The 15,587-nt window shown below is 43.5% G+C and overlaps 1 protein-coding gene across 3 annotated transcripts in view; it reads right to left on the reverse strand.

The window, feature by feature from the left end:
* Nlrp1a (NLR family, pyrin domain containing 1A) overlaps positions 1–15,587 on the reverse strand; it is a 53,773-nt gene that overhangs the window by 10,298 nt on the left and 27,888 nt on the right. For all 3 annotated transcript variants that reach the window (NM_001004142.2, XM_017314354.2, XM_017314355.1), the window contains 6 exons: positions 12,891–13,061; positions 11,974–12,144; positions 9,607–9,696; positions 7,483–7,574; positions 6,119–6,218; positions 4,502–4,725 (listed from right to left, as the gene is read on the reverse strand). In NM_001004142.2, coding sequence (NP_001004142.2) covers positions 4,502–4,725; positions 6,119–6,218; positions 7,483–7,574; positions 9,607–9,696; positions 11,974–12,144; positions 12,891–13,061 — 848 coding nt within the window. The remainder of the gene's footprint in view (positions 1–4,501; positions 4,726–6,118; positions 6,219–7,482; positions 7,575–9,606; positions 9,697–11,973; positions 12,145–12,890; positions 13,062–15,587) is intronic.

Raw genomic sequence — 15,587 nt, forward strand, 5'->3', positions numbered from 1 at the left:
CCATTCTGACTGGTGTGAGGTGGAATCTCAGGGTTGTTTTGATTTGCATTTCTCTGATGATTTAAGAATGCTGAGCATTTTTTCAGGTGCTTCTCAGCCATTCGGTATTTCTCAGGTGAGAATTCTTTGTTTAGCTCTGAGCCCCATTTTTTAATGGGGTTATTTGATTTTCTGGAGTCCACCTTCTTGAGTTCTTTATATATATTGGATATTAGTCCCCTATCTGATTTAGGATAGGTAAAGATCCTTTCCCAATCTGTTGGTGGCCTTTTTGTTTTATTGACAGTGTCTTTTGCCTTACAGAAGTTTTGCAGTTTCATGAGGTCCCATTTGTCAATTCTCGATCTTACAGCACAAGCCATTGCTGTTCTATTCAGGAATTTTTCCCCTGTGCTCATATCTTCGAGGCTTTTCCCCACTTTCTCCTCTGTAAGTTTCAGTGTCTCTGGTGAACCCAGATGCCCCTCAACAGAGGAATGGATACAAAAAATGTGGTACATTTACACAATGGAGTACTACTCAGCTATTAAAAAGAATGAATTTATGAAATTCCTAGGCAAAAGGATGGACCTGGAGGGCATCATCCTGAGTGAGGTAACACAATCACAAAAGAACTCAAATGATATGTACTCACTGATAAGTGGATATTAACCCAGAAACTTAGTATACCCGAGATATAAGATACAATTTGCAAAACACATGAAACTGAAGAAGAATGAAGACCAAAGTGTGGACACTTTGCCCCTTCTTAGAATTGGAAACAATCACCCATGGAAGGAGTTACAGAGACAAAGTTTGGAGCTGAGACAAAAGGATGGACCATCTAGAGACTGCCATATCCAGGGATCCATCTCATAATTAGCCTCCAAACGATGACACCATTGCATACACTAGCAAGCGTTGGCTGAAAGGACCCTGATATAGCTGTCTCTTGTGAGACTAGGCCAGGGCCTAGCAAACATATAAGTGGATGCTCACAGTCAGCTATTGGATGGAGCACAGGGCCCCCAATGGAGGAGCTAGAGAAAGTATCCAAGGAGCTAAAGAGATCTGCAACCCTATAGGTGGAACAACATTATGAACTAACCAGTACCCGGGAGCTCTTGACTCTAGCTGCATATGTATCAAAAGATGGCCTAGTCAGCCATCACTGGAAAGAGAGGCCCATTGGACAGGCAAACTTTATATGCCCCAGTACAGGGGAACGCCAGGGCCAAAAAATGGGAATGGGGGGTAGGGAAGTGGGGAGGAGGGTATGGGGGACTTTTGGGATAGCATTCTAAATGTAATTGAGGAAAATACGTAATAATAAAAAATATTAAAAAAAGAATATAGATTTATTGTGTTAATGCCCTGAATGTGAGTAAAGGTGAATTGAAATACAGGGTACTAATTTGTTAAGAGAAATTTCTTGACAAAAAACCATTCTGAATGATTCTTCAAAATCAGCTGTAATTGTTAGAGAACATCACCACAGAAGGGAACTGTATTGTACTGTGGCAATAGGAAAGGTGTCTTTAGGGCAAAGTCTCACTCTATGTGCTTCATCTTGTGAAGAACCAAATTCATTTAAATGCAGAAAGCTTAAAGTGATGGCTTTCTGTGTTCCAAAAATACTCAAGTAAGGTTTCCCTATGGTCAGCACATCATACAGCTATTGTTGTGGCCACATTTCAAAGCTTCAGTAGAACTTGACAGTATCATTCCTATAGTTTTTTTTTAATGTTTGAAAGATGGCTATACTGAGGGGACTCATTAAATCAGTATGCACAGTTTCAGATAGCAGCTGAGGCCAGGCAGTGTGTTTGAGTCAAAAGTCCTGTGAGGAGTTCCTGGGAGGTCATTCTATGAACCTCTGAAAGTGAAGCCTGAGAGGGAATGTAAATCCTAGGATGTTGGAGAAGCCAGAACCACATTTTTTTCCTGCTAAATAATGTTTTAAGCAAGGAGTAGACATGGTCTAACAGAGAGGCTATGTGTACTTCATTTGTACAACTGGAGAGGGGGAGCTATCTAAGTTGTTTGGAGTCCAATGAATGATACCATGAGCTCCATGGCTGGAAATGAAGCTGCAGAATTTGTGATGATGGAGTTTGTCTTTCTGTGGTTTCTGAGCATTCCTTGCTATGCCCTGACTTTTCCATGTTGGAATGTCAGGGTTTATTCTTTGTCATTGAATGTTGGAGGTATGTAACTTGTTTTTTATTTAATAGGAGTTCATAGTTAAGACGTTGCCTTGCATCTCTGTTTAGATGAAGATTTTATACTCTTGGAATTATTAAGGGACCCTTGAAACCAGATTGTATTTATCATGATGAAATAAAACTGAAATTTTAGAGACATGATTTAAAGTGATGTGCTTGGGTATGAAGTTGACAATGGTTAGAACTGTGAAGATGAATGTCCCTTGTCAACTTGATGTGGTCCATGCTAATGGGCCCACTACCATGTTTCTGGGATCAGATTTCTGGACTGCCTAACATGGTGAGGGGCAAGAGGGCAGAGGGTATCTTTTCTGCTGCTGGCTCATATTACCTCATTGCAGATGGGTGGTGGGGCCAGCTCTCCATCACTGGGCTGGCTCATTCATTTTCCCTTGACCAGTGCCAGTACTACTGTGCTGCCCAGGCAAGCTGTATGGCTGACTCTCCCAAGTGCTGTGGCTAGTCAGGAGCTGAGCCAACTCACCCACTGTGATGACCCTACAGCTAGTTCTTCCAACTGCTGCAGGTGGTGAGAAGCACATATGTGTGTGTATGTGTGTGTGTGTTGTCACCCCTACATTTCTACCACCATCTTCATACTATGAACAAACATCTTTTTCCTTTGCTGTGAGTTGGATTCTACTGGTGTCTTGGTAATCCTACTGTTGTGCTCCTTGAAGCAGGAGAAGAAGTAAACCTGACCAGCTACTTGTAATACTCCTGGATTTCTCGTTTTTGTTGCTTTTTCTTTCATAGAGGCTGGCTGTGTGGTCTAGAATGCTCTTGAATTCAAATTTCTTCTGTCTTAGCACCCAGAGTGCTAGAATTTCAGACTGTAGTATTGGCTTTCTTTATGAGACCATTCTTTGGGAACCTTGTACTTATCAGATCATTTTTTGAAGGAATCTTTGGAGATCCCTGCATTTGGACATTCTATGAGCCTTCTCTCTTCTTAGAATACTCCTCTTTTGTGGCTCAAATGGAATGTGGTGACATCATTTTCTCCCTGCCTGTAGGACTGTAATGGCTTACAGTATGGTTGACCATGGGTAGCAAATGTTCCTTGTAGTTTCCAAGAATCACTTTGCAAAAACCTTGTCAAAGCAGTGTCAGGCCCCTCCTTTCTGCCCCAGCCTATGTCTGTTGCAGTAAAATGTCCCACAGGAGCTGTCCAAAATGACGGCTCCTGTTAAAATTGTGGCCCCATGATATCTCAGAGTAGATGCTGCCCTGAGGAGTTGTCCACAGTGGTAGCACCTCCCTAGAAATCCCACAGAAATGGTGCCTCTGCAAAAGCCAGTTGTAGTTGGGAAGGACTTCCCACCCTAACCCATGAGCCTGATACAGGGAAAAGGAGGTGAAAAAAAAGTCACCAATTCCTGAGTAGGAAACTCACCAATTCCTGAGCTTCCTTCCCACAAACACCCACCAATCTCTGAGCATAAAACTCCACCAATCCCTGAACAGGAAAACTCACAAATCCCACAGCTCCGCACATGCAGGACTTGAAATCCCATCAATCTTCAATCTGGAAATCTCTGCCCTAAAAAGATCTACCCCTCAGAAATCTTATGTAAACCCTGTCTATAGTCCAATTCCTTGCTGTCCACTCATGGAGCAGAGGGCAGCCATCTCTGGATTTGTCCCTCCAGATTTTGAACCTCCAATAAATGTCTTTTATGGGATTTTCTGTCTGGTGTGACACTCTGGTTGGAAGAAGCCAAGAAGCAATGAAGAGAAAAAGAGAAGAAGTAAAGAGAAGGAGCAGGACTGAGGCCCCTGAGATCTTAAGCTCAGCTGGGGAGACTCTCCCCTTGGAGCTGCAATGCCTCTGCTGAGGACGCTTCTTCTCAGAGCTGGGTGGTTCCTAAACTTCCATTTCTCAGGGTACTCTTACATTGGAATACCTTTTCCCCTCAGAACTGTATGATTCCTGGGCTCCAAGTCCCAGAGTACGCTTCCATCTGAGTAGAAACAGTACACCTTAAGGTATATAATTTGTAAGGAGTACTCGATAATCACCAGTTAACATTGCTACGGAAGACATTACTGTCTAATTAGGGATTCCTTCTGGTCAAACAGAAGTAAAGTCATAAGGCTGGGAGACATGTACTTCAAAGAAGATCCATCAGACAAGAAGGGATGACAAAACATCTCATTGTTTACCTCTGGAAACTGCTCTGCCTTAGTAAGGAAGCCTTGGAACAGTTATTTATCACCCACTATCCTACAGTTTCCATATGGCCTGTCAAGCTCATCCATTATTCCCACCTCCTCGTTAAGCTTCCCTTGGTTACCTTGGAGGGCCACAAAATGAGGGAGGTACACTGCAGTCACAGCTCCTTGCTCAGCCTTGATGTCAAACAGAGGTCCAACCACCATGTGACTCTGCTGCAAGGGAGTCTTGTCGAGATATTGGCTCCAGGCACAGAATTCAATCTCGATTGTCACTGCCCTTGTCACCACAAAGTGGAGTCCTGTACTGGGACAGTGGTAGGAACCAGCCATGGGTAACTGAACTCTGGAAGAGAGAGAGGCATACACCAGTTAAAACCAGTACTATTCATCTGTTGTGTGCAGACTCAGTGTAGAGCTCAGGACACAGCAGACTTCAGGCAGGTGGCTCTGAGTTTTTTTCCTCTGCTGTCTATGTGGATCCCTGATTAGTCACTTAATCTCTCAAATGTGTTTCCTCATCTGTACATAGGGTTAATGACAACATCACCTTAGAGAACTGTGAGTACTGAGCTATCTAGTGCAAATCTCCATGTAACACATGTAGGGAGCTGTCAGCTCTCCTGTGATGGTGCTGAGGGTGATGAAATAGAGGTGTGTGTGTTTGTGTACTTGTATGTGTAAAGTTTGGAGAGAAACCTAAGACCTTGTTTACACTAGACAAGGGCTCAAATAATCAGATACATCTTCAGTTTTTAGTGTTTCTATTGTTAAAGTGTACATTTCTCAATAATAAGAGTCTATCTGATGATAATAGTGGTAAATAATTGGTCCTGAAAGAGCACTTTACCAAGATCTTCAGTTATTTTCTCAACACTTTCTGTTTGGAAACTGTTGGGTAGACAAGTGCCAGTTTCTGTGAGAGGAAATGAGAAGTGACAGTTTCTTCAGCTGAGACAGTGACTGTGGCAGTGTTGGAGGAGGGTAATAGGTTATAGAAGACACCATTGTGTATTTAGGCAATTACTCATGAGACTAGAATTCTTGGAGGACAAGGCTGCCATACACATTGTCATGTTCTCAGCTTCAGGGGGGTTCTTGGTACAAAATAGTTGTTAGTAAAGCAAGAATGCAAAGAGTACAGAGATTTAAGGTGAATCTAAGGACAGGAGAAAAGGAATATAATGAAGGGAGGGATGCTGTGTACACCAGGGATAAACTAATCACCAGATAGACTATGTTTCAGATAACGAGCAAAGCTGAGCACAGACTGTTTCGGTGAAATGAAGTATTAAGGTCAGCACGTTGAACTGGTAGTGGTGTGCTGGTTGTGGAAGTCTAGGTCCTATCTTAATAATGGGATGTACTGTGAAATTATTGTGGGTGAAATCATATAATGTTTTGGCCCTATAATACTGTGACAGCTGTACTGTCACAATACTGTGACAGTGTTGACTAAGAAAGAATGAGCATAGTTGAAACAAATTGAAAGTGGTTGATGGATCTGAGTAACTGAAAAGGGAAGTACTTGTGGTCTCCTGTTTTATAAATTTTTGAAAAAGTCCCCTAATTTTATATCAACCCCAAATTTTTATTTTATTCCTGGTCTAAGTCTCCTGAATTGGTGAAGGGAGGAGAAGTTACAGCATAGATTGGGTTGGGGGTTTATCTGTGTAGGTAGATCCCTTATGGAAAGTAGACTGGGTACAGCTAGCCTATGCCACACAAAGCTCACTCACCGGTACAGGTTCCTCTCTCTGTCAACCACCTCAGTAGTCACAGGTCCTGTAGGGCCCCAGAACTCATCTTCAGTCCCCAGAGGTTCCATGTGTTTGTCTCCTGGAGAGACAGGAGAGCATGGATGAAAGGTCTTTAATGGTACAAGTTATGATTACCATTCTTGTAAAAGAGGCCAGCCAGTGGTCACTCTGTGTTGTAAAGCCTCATCTCCCCTGACTTCCCCAGTAATCTACCATTGCCGAACCCTTTGTTATTTTGGTTAAATAAGGCTGTGAACCATTTTCTATATTGACCAGTTTAGGCCTTATCAGGAAGTGCATCTTCAGTCTGTATCCCTGATCCTCAGGCTACCTGCATGTGTATGTGTATGTGTGTGTGCATATGTATTTGTGGCATTTTGTTTTATTTTCTTTACATTGTCTTCTTTGAGCAGCCATCCTACCATACCTGCTCCTAAGCCAGCCCTTGTGTTTTCTTTCTTCCTAGCTTGTCTCAAGTGGTTATGGTGAGAAAAGAACATAACTCAGAAGATGGATGAGCAGGGATATGGAGGTGAGTCCTAGGACATAGCAGATCAGAATGAGACAGTGAGCCCTGGTACAGAGCCTGATACAAGCCACAGACTTGGGAAAGGGGCAGCAGTAGCCTCCAAGGCTGAGATAGAGGGAAGTAATCCTTCCTCTGGGTTCTAGGTGTGAAAAAAAGGTCTTGAAAAGGGTGAGGCTCTTGTTTATGGTGAACTTGTACTGTTCCATGTCAAGAGACAGGGGGATAAAAATGATGAGCACTTCCAGGACATTTATTACAGATAATGCTTTCTGTATGGGACAGGGAATCTGTGCTCATAAAACCTTACCAATATCACTGCTTTAACAAGATTTTCTCGATGACAACAGTAGTTGACATGCTGATGTAGATAAGGGAAATCTCTTAATGCTCCATGCCAAAATAAAGAGCTATAGGCACTTAACAGCTGGTAGGAGAAAGGTAACATCAGTCAGTCTTCCCCAGGCAAGGGTTACAACATAGATTATCCAATCCTAAGTGGCTACCCTCAAACATGTATACATGACCAACAGCAAATGGACTCATCCCATATTATTTATATATGCATATGTACACATAAGTGTATATACACATATATTTAACAACAATAATATTAAAGAAGAGTTTAGGAATTTGAGAGTTTGTGAATAGAACACAGGAGGAGTTTGAGTGAATAGATGGAGGGGCAGGAATAATGTAAATATAGTACTTGTGTATGAAATAAAAAAAATCAAACAAGAAAGAGAAATGATGTCGTTCCCCTACAGATGTTCTTGTATCCTATACTTACAGGCACTGGGTTGATTCCTTTACATACCTGACTGCTGTCTCTGCTGCTTCAGTAGGGCCTGGCTATCACCCACTTCTTCTTTATCCATGTTCATCGTAGGGACCATCACATGTGGCTTCCTACACATAGACATAGTCTTTCCTTCAGATGTCAGGAAAAGCATGGAGAACCAGGGTTGTGTACACCATATTCCCACATAAAATCCAACCCATCTGGATTTTTACTCTGTCTTATGCTTATACTCTGAGTCACAACTGTATGAGGGCCCCCATCCTCCTATGCATCTATGGTGCTAGAACCAGGTTAATCTCAACCCCTCCTTTGCTTTATATGATATGTGTTCCCCAGTGTTCACACATTAGAATGTTAATCCTGAATGTAATGCTACAGTGCTCATAGAATGAAGGGTAAGACACAGTGAGATCATGAGGGCTCTGCCTTCATTAAGGGGCCAATAACATCGCCACAGAGGTAGATTCCTGTGCCCTGACCAGATTGCCACAAAATCCAGCTTAACTTCTTTATTTCAACTTTCTCTGTTGTGAAATCAGATGGAAGAGCAAGAAAGGCTTCTCTATATACAGAGTCCATACCCTTGCCCTCTTATATCCAGAACTACAAGAAATAATCTCTGTTCTTTATATGTGGTGCCCAGTGTCAGACATTGTGTTCTAGTGAAAAAAGCTAATAATCACTTACTCTGAATGCTAATCACCAAGACAATACCTTCTCAACCTCCCTGATTTCTGTTCTCTACTCTAAACTCACAAAGCCTGCATCCTAGTCCTAGGATGAAGTGGGCAGTGTCCCGAGCCACCACCTGCATCCTCTGACAGGTATTCCTGCTCCTGATGTGGTCCCTTCCAGCACATTTTCTGCATAGTAGCTGACCATAAAACATGTGAGGAGATGCCACTTCATGACTGAGGTCATGGAATGCCTTTCATTGCCTCTGGGCAGAAGTAGAAGTTTCTTGGCATGGGCCATTATTCTTACTCTGACCCCTGTCCACTCTAGGGCCTCCTATACCACCTCTTCTTGCTCAGTGACCTCTAGACAGGTGCCTCTCAAATACCACGTTCAAATGTTACCTGGATAGCCTTCTAAGTCAGAAATCTCATTGAAGGAAGCTGCCCTATCTGAAAGTCTAAGTCGGCACAAATACATTTCTGTGGATCTCTCAGGTGATGGTGAAGCAGAGCTGAAGCTCACCACATGTGGTTTCCTCTCCCTCCAAGGAGCTGCTCTCTCTGCTTTCTTATACTCTACACCTGGTGTTTTCTTCTTGGATCTTTCCAGATTTCCCATCTTTGAGAGGTCACTACAGCTCACCTTAGCTTTGTTAAACAGACCACCACTGCACTCACAGAATCCCTGGGTACAATTATGTGGACAGTGGGGAACCAAGTGTCCCTTCTTTGCTGGATTCAGGTAATAAATGTTGGGCCATGTCTGCCTTGTTCATGAATGTGCCCTCAGATGGCCAAATAGTGTTTGATGCATAGTGTTTTTGCAGGAATGTTTGTTAAATGAATGGATGACCCTCCTCTGTTTAGAGGCCCCTCCATTTCATATGTAGCACGGAAGCTAGGAACTTGGGAACAGATGGAATTCATGGTCGTGAACTGAAATGTGCCAAAAATCAGGGTTTAGTACAGTCCCTGGGGGATGGAAATGGACTTTTCCCTCCCTGAGGCTTCATACTCCACAGTAGTGTGTGTGTGTGTGTGTGTGTGTGTGTGTGTGTTGGAGCATGCACATTCTCTTTTGTGTGTCTGTCTGAGCATTAGTGTTTAAACAGTGATGCACAGAGTGTGTTTTGTTCTCTAAGCATTTCTCTATGTCTTTCTTCACTGACATCACACTTACTGTTCCCAGAGTACTCTCCATTAATTCACCTTTTTATATATATTTTTTTCTGATGGAAGAGCTTAAGCTGGCATGGTGCATAATCCTATTTTTGCTAAAAAATTACAACCTCTGTACACACAGACCCCTTCCTTACTTCAGTCTCTGTGGTTTCCTGTTTTTTTTCCCCCAGGCTTTCTGTGTCTTTTCCACCTCAGGTCCCATTCTCCATTTCCCAGCTTCAAACCAGCCACATAGGGCCAGGGTTGATCAGGCGGATCTTTGTCTCCTTCCCCTTCTTACCATGTGCTGGAGATGAGCAGCTTTGGATTCTTTGCCTCCAGAGTTCTGAGCTCTGCAATCACTTGGTCACTGAGAGATGCCTGGTCCAGCCTACAAATATAAAAGGGGGCTGTTTCTTCTGAGATCCACCACAGGATCTTAAGACAGCAGAGTCCAGATCCTGGACTCTGTTGTCTATGGATGGAGCCAGTGAGGAGGCTCATTCAGTATTATCCTTGATAAAAAAAAAAAACAGGACAGGATAGAAACAGAGAGAGCAGCAGCAGGCTGTGAGGAAGATGTGTCCATGAAGCAGTTTCAGTGGGACTTGGTCAGTGTTCAGTGATCTGAATACAGGAAGTGGACCTTTGAAACATTCCAGAGCTGAAATGTGGGGCTGGCCCTTTATACTTGCTCTCCACAGGTCAGTCATTGGAGATAGATTGTCCTTGGGAGGGGAACATGGCAATAGATGAGGGGACTTCTGTTGGCAAAGGGCACATCTGTAGCTGTCTGCATTCCTAAAGGCTAATAGTCATGCCTATATCCCCAGAGAGATTCTGTGAAGCTCTTCAAGGTGAACACATAGTGCCGGATGCAAGGTTTCATGGGCATTCACCTTGAAGGAAAGAGACTTGGTTCTTTCTCACCTCCCCCCTCCATTCCTCTAGTGCTAAGGAAGAAACTCTTGTCCTTACACAGAAGCCACTACCAAGGTCCTCTGGTTCATTCTTATAACACTCAGGTTTCAGGGTTGGTGATGGTGTTAGAGTAGTGCCTGATTTCTCTGGGTTTTAGAGTCCTCAGTTCCTAAGCATGGATACATCATTGCTACTCTGCCTGCTGTGAGGCATAGACAAGGCGGGAGAGGAAAGACAACTCCTCCTCTTCTTCCTCCTCCTCTTCTTCCTCCTCCTCCTCTTCCTCCTCCTCCTCTTCCTCCTCCTCCTCTGAGAGGCTGTGAAATGACATCAAGTTGCTTTTTGGGGAGGGCAACAGAACCTTTGAGTTCAAGATTGTTATGTCTCCAGGAGGGAAGGAGACAGGTAAGAATTCACATGTAATTGAGTTGTCTGGGAGGCAGATCTTCAGTAAAGTCCAGTCCTGGACTTCTTTATTGTATGAGGAACAGTCATGCCTAAAAAAACTTGCTGAGGAACAAATGTGCCTACCAGCTGAGCCTGTTTCCTCTACCAGAGGTGAGAAAATAAGGATCTTCAATGCAAAACTGCTCCTAAGGTTTGAAGGTTGCAGGAGAAGGCCAGACAGAGGGAAACCCCAGGGCACAGGCTTGCTTGACTCTTCCTGTTGGCTGGAAGAACAAGCAGGCCCTGGGTACAGGGGTATGTAGCATCTGTGGTTCTCTAAGCTCATCATGGCCACTGGCCAGCAACCTCTGGGAAGTGTTCCTCTAGAAACGGTCTGGACTTGTGTTGGAGAGGTGGAGGGACCAGAGAGGAAGCAACTTAGAGACAGCATGGATGGCTGTATGGAGAAGGACACATATCTCCAGGGCTGTAGTTTGGATGCTTTCTTAGTTTGTATGGAATTCTAAGCCAGGAGGAATGGTACAGCTCTAGGTGCTGAAAACTATCTCAGACTACTGTAGTCAACCCCTGTGACTCTCTATGGTGACTATGGTTCTAGGACCTATCTTTTCCAGAGCCTTTCCCAACTTTGTGTTTGCCTGGTCTGCTGGTCTTATTTTGGCTGAAACAAGGTCTATTTCTCCTTCATACCTCAGAGAGATCTCTTGCGCCATTCAGTAAAATTATGCCTCTTACAGAATTACACTCTCATAACATTGTTGACCGAACAGCATTCAGCGGTTTGTCAATTCAGAGTCACAGGCTGATGGATGATCACTGTTTCTCTCTTTCCACATAACTCAGAAGAATAAGTCATATGCATTCATTTTTGTTTCCTAGGGCCTTCACCAATGTTTGGCATACAGAGAACTTAATATGAATGCATACATACATGAATTAATGAATGAATAAATGATAGAAGCACTCTCTTTGAGGAAAGCAAACCTGAGATTCCTTTACTATATACAGCCATGCTAATGTATGTGATTCCACCATACCCAGCTACTTACCTAGTATTATCTTTGTTTTTACATATGTATACTGTAGGCTGTTTCATATGTACTGTTTAATATACATTCTGTGTCCATGAGATGGGTATCACATTCCATTTAATCCATGAGGACACTGAGTTTTCCAGAAGACAAGTGACTTGCCTAATCACAGGGTGTTAGTGGCACAGCTGCTCAGGAGTCAGGCTGGCTATGATATATCTATCTCTTTTCTATGTTTTGTCATCTGGGAACTCACCTATGTCCCTTCCCATCCTTATGTCCAGAAAGGTATCTCAGGGCTTGCTTACCACAGGATGCTGAGATTGCAGGCAGGATTCCTGAGCCCCTCACACAACATCTTCACACCACCATCACCCAGGTCATTCAGCTGCAGGTCTAGCTCAGTCAGGCTGGAGCGGGCACTGAGTACTGAGGCCAGAAGTGAGCAGTATGTGGATGTGAGGCCGCATTCAACAAGCCTGCATGGGAGATGCTCACTGTCAGCTTATCCAGGGCTCATTGCTTTTGAAAACTTATCTCAGGTCTCCCTTTGTGAGCCTTGGCATGCTAAGCTGCCAGTGGTTAGGTCTCTGTTGTGCCTTTTTTGGTCTAGGCAGAGAATTCCAAGCTCTCCACAGCTGAGCTGCAGGAGCAATGGATATAGGGTTAGGACCAATGTTCTGCTGCCATTGGCCATGGTAGAGCTCCATAGGCCTAGAACCTCTCACTGCTCTATTTCAAGAGTCATGTGACATGAAATTCAAAAGATACAGAATAGGGCATGATCTCATTCATTAAGTAAAGTCTTAATCAAGATAAAGTCCATAGAAACCTAGTAGAAGTTTGATTATAAGGGCAGTGGGCAGGAGGAAATGGGAAGATGTCATTTCTTGGACCTGGAGCTTTCTCCCCCAGGCTTCCCTTTGCCTCTGTATTCTTCACTTCTGCTTTATTCATGTCCTCAGGAAGTGTGCTCCACTGAAGTCCTCATGAGTCCAGTGTTATCATTAGCTAGTGGGATTTCTTGATGAATGAAGTCTCTCATGATCCCCAAGAACAGAATCCCATTTGTTTATCTTAACAAGTCTGGCATGTGTTATAGGTGTAAAGGGAGTTCAGTGAATATTTGATAAATATTAAGCCTCCCTCTAGAGTTATCCTTCTCCTTTAGTCTCCTTCCATCTACACCTGCTTCAGGGTTCTTGAGAACCCACTCCAGACTCACCACAGAGTCTTTAGTTGGCAGCCACGCTTTCTCAGGGTCGTACAAAGACTGTGTACTGCATAGTAGCTCAGTGGATTTCCACTTAGGTCCAACTCCTCCAGGTTTCTGGCTAACTTAAGATTGGAGAAGAAAATCTTCCAGCTGGCATCAGTGATTGGGGTCCATCTGTACCTGAGGGTAGAGAGAGGTAGGAGAGGGGTGTGACATGCATGTGCAAGGTCTGTACATAGCCCCACATAGCAGATAGGTTTCTATCTGCCTGAGCCCCAGGCACTGGTATGCCATCCCCAGAATTCACTAGACTTCTACATGTTCCTTTGCTTCATATTCTGGATCCCCTCCTTTGTGTGGTTCCTCATCTACGTCCTTTCTATTAGCATGCTATGTGCTCATTTTGTGCATCTGTTTCTGACTCAGTCCAGGTGTCCGAAGGGTGTGAACAAATGGCTTGCATCTTTTCTTTTTAAGCTGTAGTGCTCAGCTTAGGAACTGACACAAAGTGGGGCCTTGGGAATTCAGATAGGCTTCCTCTCTTTGATGTGAGAACACCTGCTTTCCTTTGGACCACATTTCTTGAGTCTCATGATGGAACTGGAAAACTGGAAGGAAAAGAGCTCAGGAGAGGCAGTTGAGAATGACTTCATGATGGTATGTTAAGCATGATCACACACTCTGTATACTATAGCTGTGTTGGTTCACATGGTCCTTGAATTCTTCCAAGGATACAAGGATACAAGGAGGACCATAGGGAGAGGAGAGAGAAGGGATAGTTGACACTCTCCCTCCCAGAGAGAGAGACAGAGAGAGACAGAGAGAGACAGAGAGAGAGACAGAGAGAGACAGAGAGAGAGACAGAGAGAGAGAGACAGATAAAGACAGAGACAGAAAGACAGAGATAGAGGGACAGAGACAAACAGAGAGAGACACAGATACACAGAGACACACAGACACACAGACACACAGAGACACAGAGAGAGATAGAGATACAGATAAATTCACAACACCAAAGAAATATTAGGGAAACCAAGTAGTAAATTTCAAAGAATGATTATTTTAAAAAGTATTTATATCTTTTTAATTTGTATGTATGATAGTTTGCCTGCTTGTCTGTGCCTTATATGAATGTAGGAGCTGGCAGAGCATAGGAGCTGGGATTGGTATCTTCAGGAACTCCAGTTAAGGTAGTGTGGGCCATCTAATGTGGGTGCTTGGAATGGATCCACATTTTTTGAAGAGCAGCAAATGTTCTTCCTTGCTGATCCACTTCCCTAGGATGGCAGTTTTGATGCATTGTCAGTATTTACACTGAATGAATGTGGAAATCCAGAATATATTATTTAAAAAGCATGAGTTGCCATTATGAGCCACACACAGATACATTGTTCACTGCCATTTCTGATGCCTTAATTTCCTGAGCTAGTCCTTTATCTTCTCTTGTCTTTGGCTAATTCTACCTTTGAACTATTTTCCTTGTGTGTAATGGACTCCTAGTTTTTTTTTTTTTTTTGTCAGCCTTATCTGTCTGACTTTTCCTCTCAACTTTACTTTCTTCCTAGCAGCTGAAGACTTCCACTTTCCCATGGGATCACCCCATGGTCCTAATGGCATTGACCTTCTCAAACAGAATGGTGTTCCTGGATCTCCTGTCCTATATAGCCTCCATCTCTGTACATACTCAGATCTCTTTTCTTTTCTTTTTTCATTGTCAACTTGCCTTCTTGGTTCAATTGCTGGGCACTACTATCTCCCACCTGGGAAACTCACCCTTACCACGACTCTTAACTTTGTACCTCCCACCTGCCATTACTTAGTTGGTCAGTTGAATATAGTCCTTGCAAGACATCTTAGCCCACTGTTTCCTCCCTAGAACTCACATCGATGCCTGGTTCTCCTCTATCCAAAGCATGGTGGAACTCCCTCTTCTCTTCCTTGTGTGCCCTTTTCCTCCTGGGACCGTGAAGTTCTGCCTGCACCTTTTGCCCAGCAATTGGCCCATGGCTTTCTTTACTGACAGATCAAGAATCAAATGGGGGAACTGAACCCTAATTCCAGAACCCCCCTGTCCTCACCTACAACCCTGAAGTTCTTGAAGAACTTAGGGAACATGGGAAGTCACCCCCTCCCAAAAAAATCAAACCAGGCTCATGCAAGAACAGACGACTGGCAAAGCAGTGAGAAAGATGGCATCATCGGTAGAGTGGCTGGCTCACTAGCCTGACAACAAAGGTGGCAAAATAAACAGTACCCAACGGTTGTTCCCTGATCTTTACACTTATACCTGCATACACGGAGTCATGCTAATAAGATTTAAGTAAGGCTCCCAAAAGCAGTGTCAATTCCCATACACTGAATTGAACAATAAATAAATAAAAACCATAATATTGCTCAATGAATAGCTAACAATACTTCTAAGATTAGAGCATCTGTTGGCTTTTTAAAAAAATTATTGTATGTTTTCTTAATTTACATTTCAAATGTTGTCCTCTTTCCTGGTTTTCCTCCCTCTTGGAAACACCCTATCACATCCTACCTCCCCCTGTTTCTATGAGGGCATTCTTTCACCCACCCACCCACTCCCACCTCCCTGCCCTAGATTCCCCTAAACTGGGGCATCTATTGAGCCTTCATAGGACCAAAGACCTCTCCTCCCATTGAAGCATGACAAGGCCATCCTCTGCTACATATGCAGCTGGAGCC

Source organism: Mus musculus, chromosome 11, assembly GCF_000001635.26.
Source record: "Mus musculus strain C57BL/6J chromosome 11, GRCm38.p6 C57BL/6J".
Taxonomy (NCBI): Eukaryota; Metazoa; Chordata; class Mammalia; order Rodentia; family Muridae; genus Mus; species Mus musculus.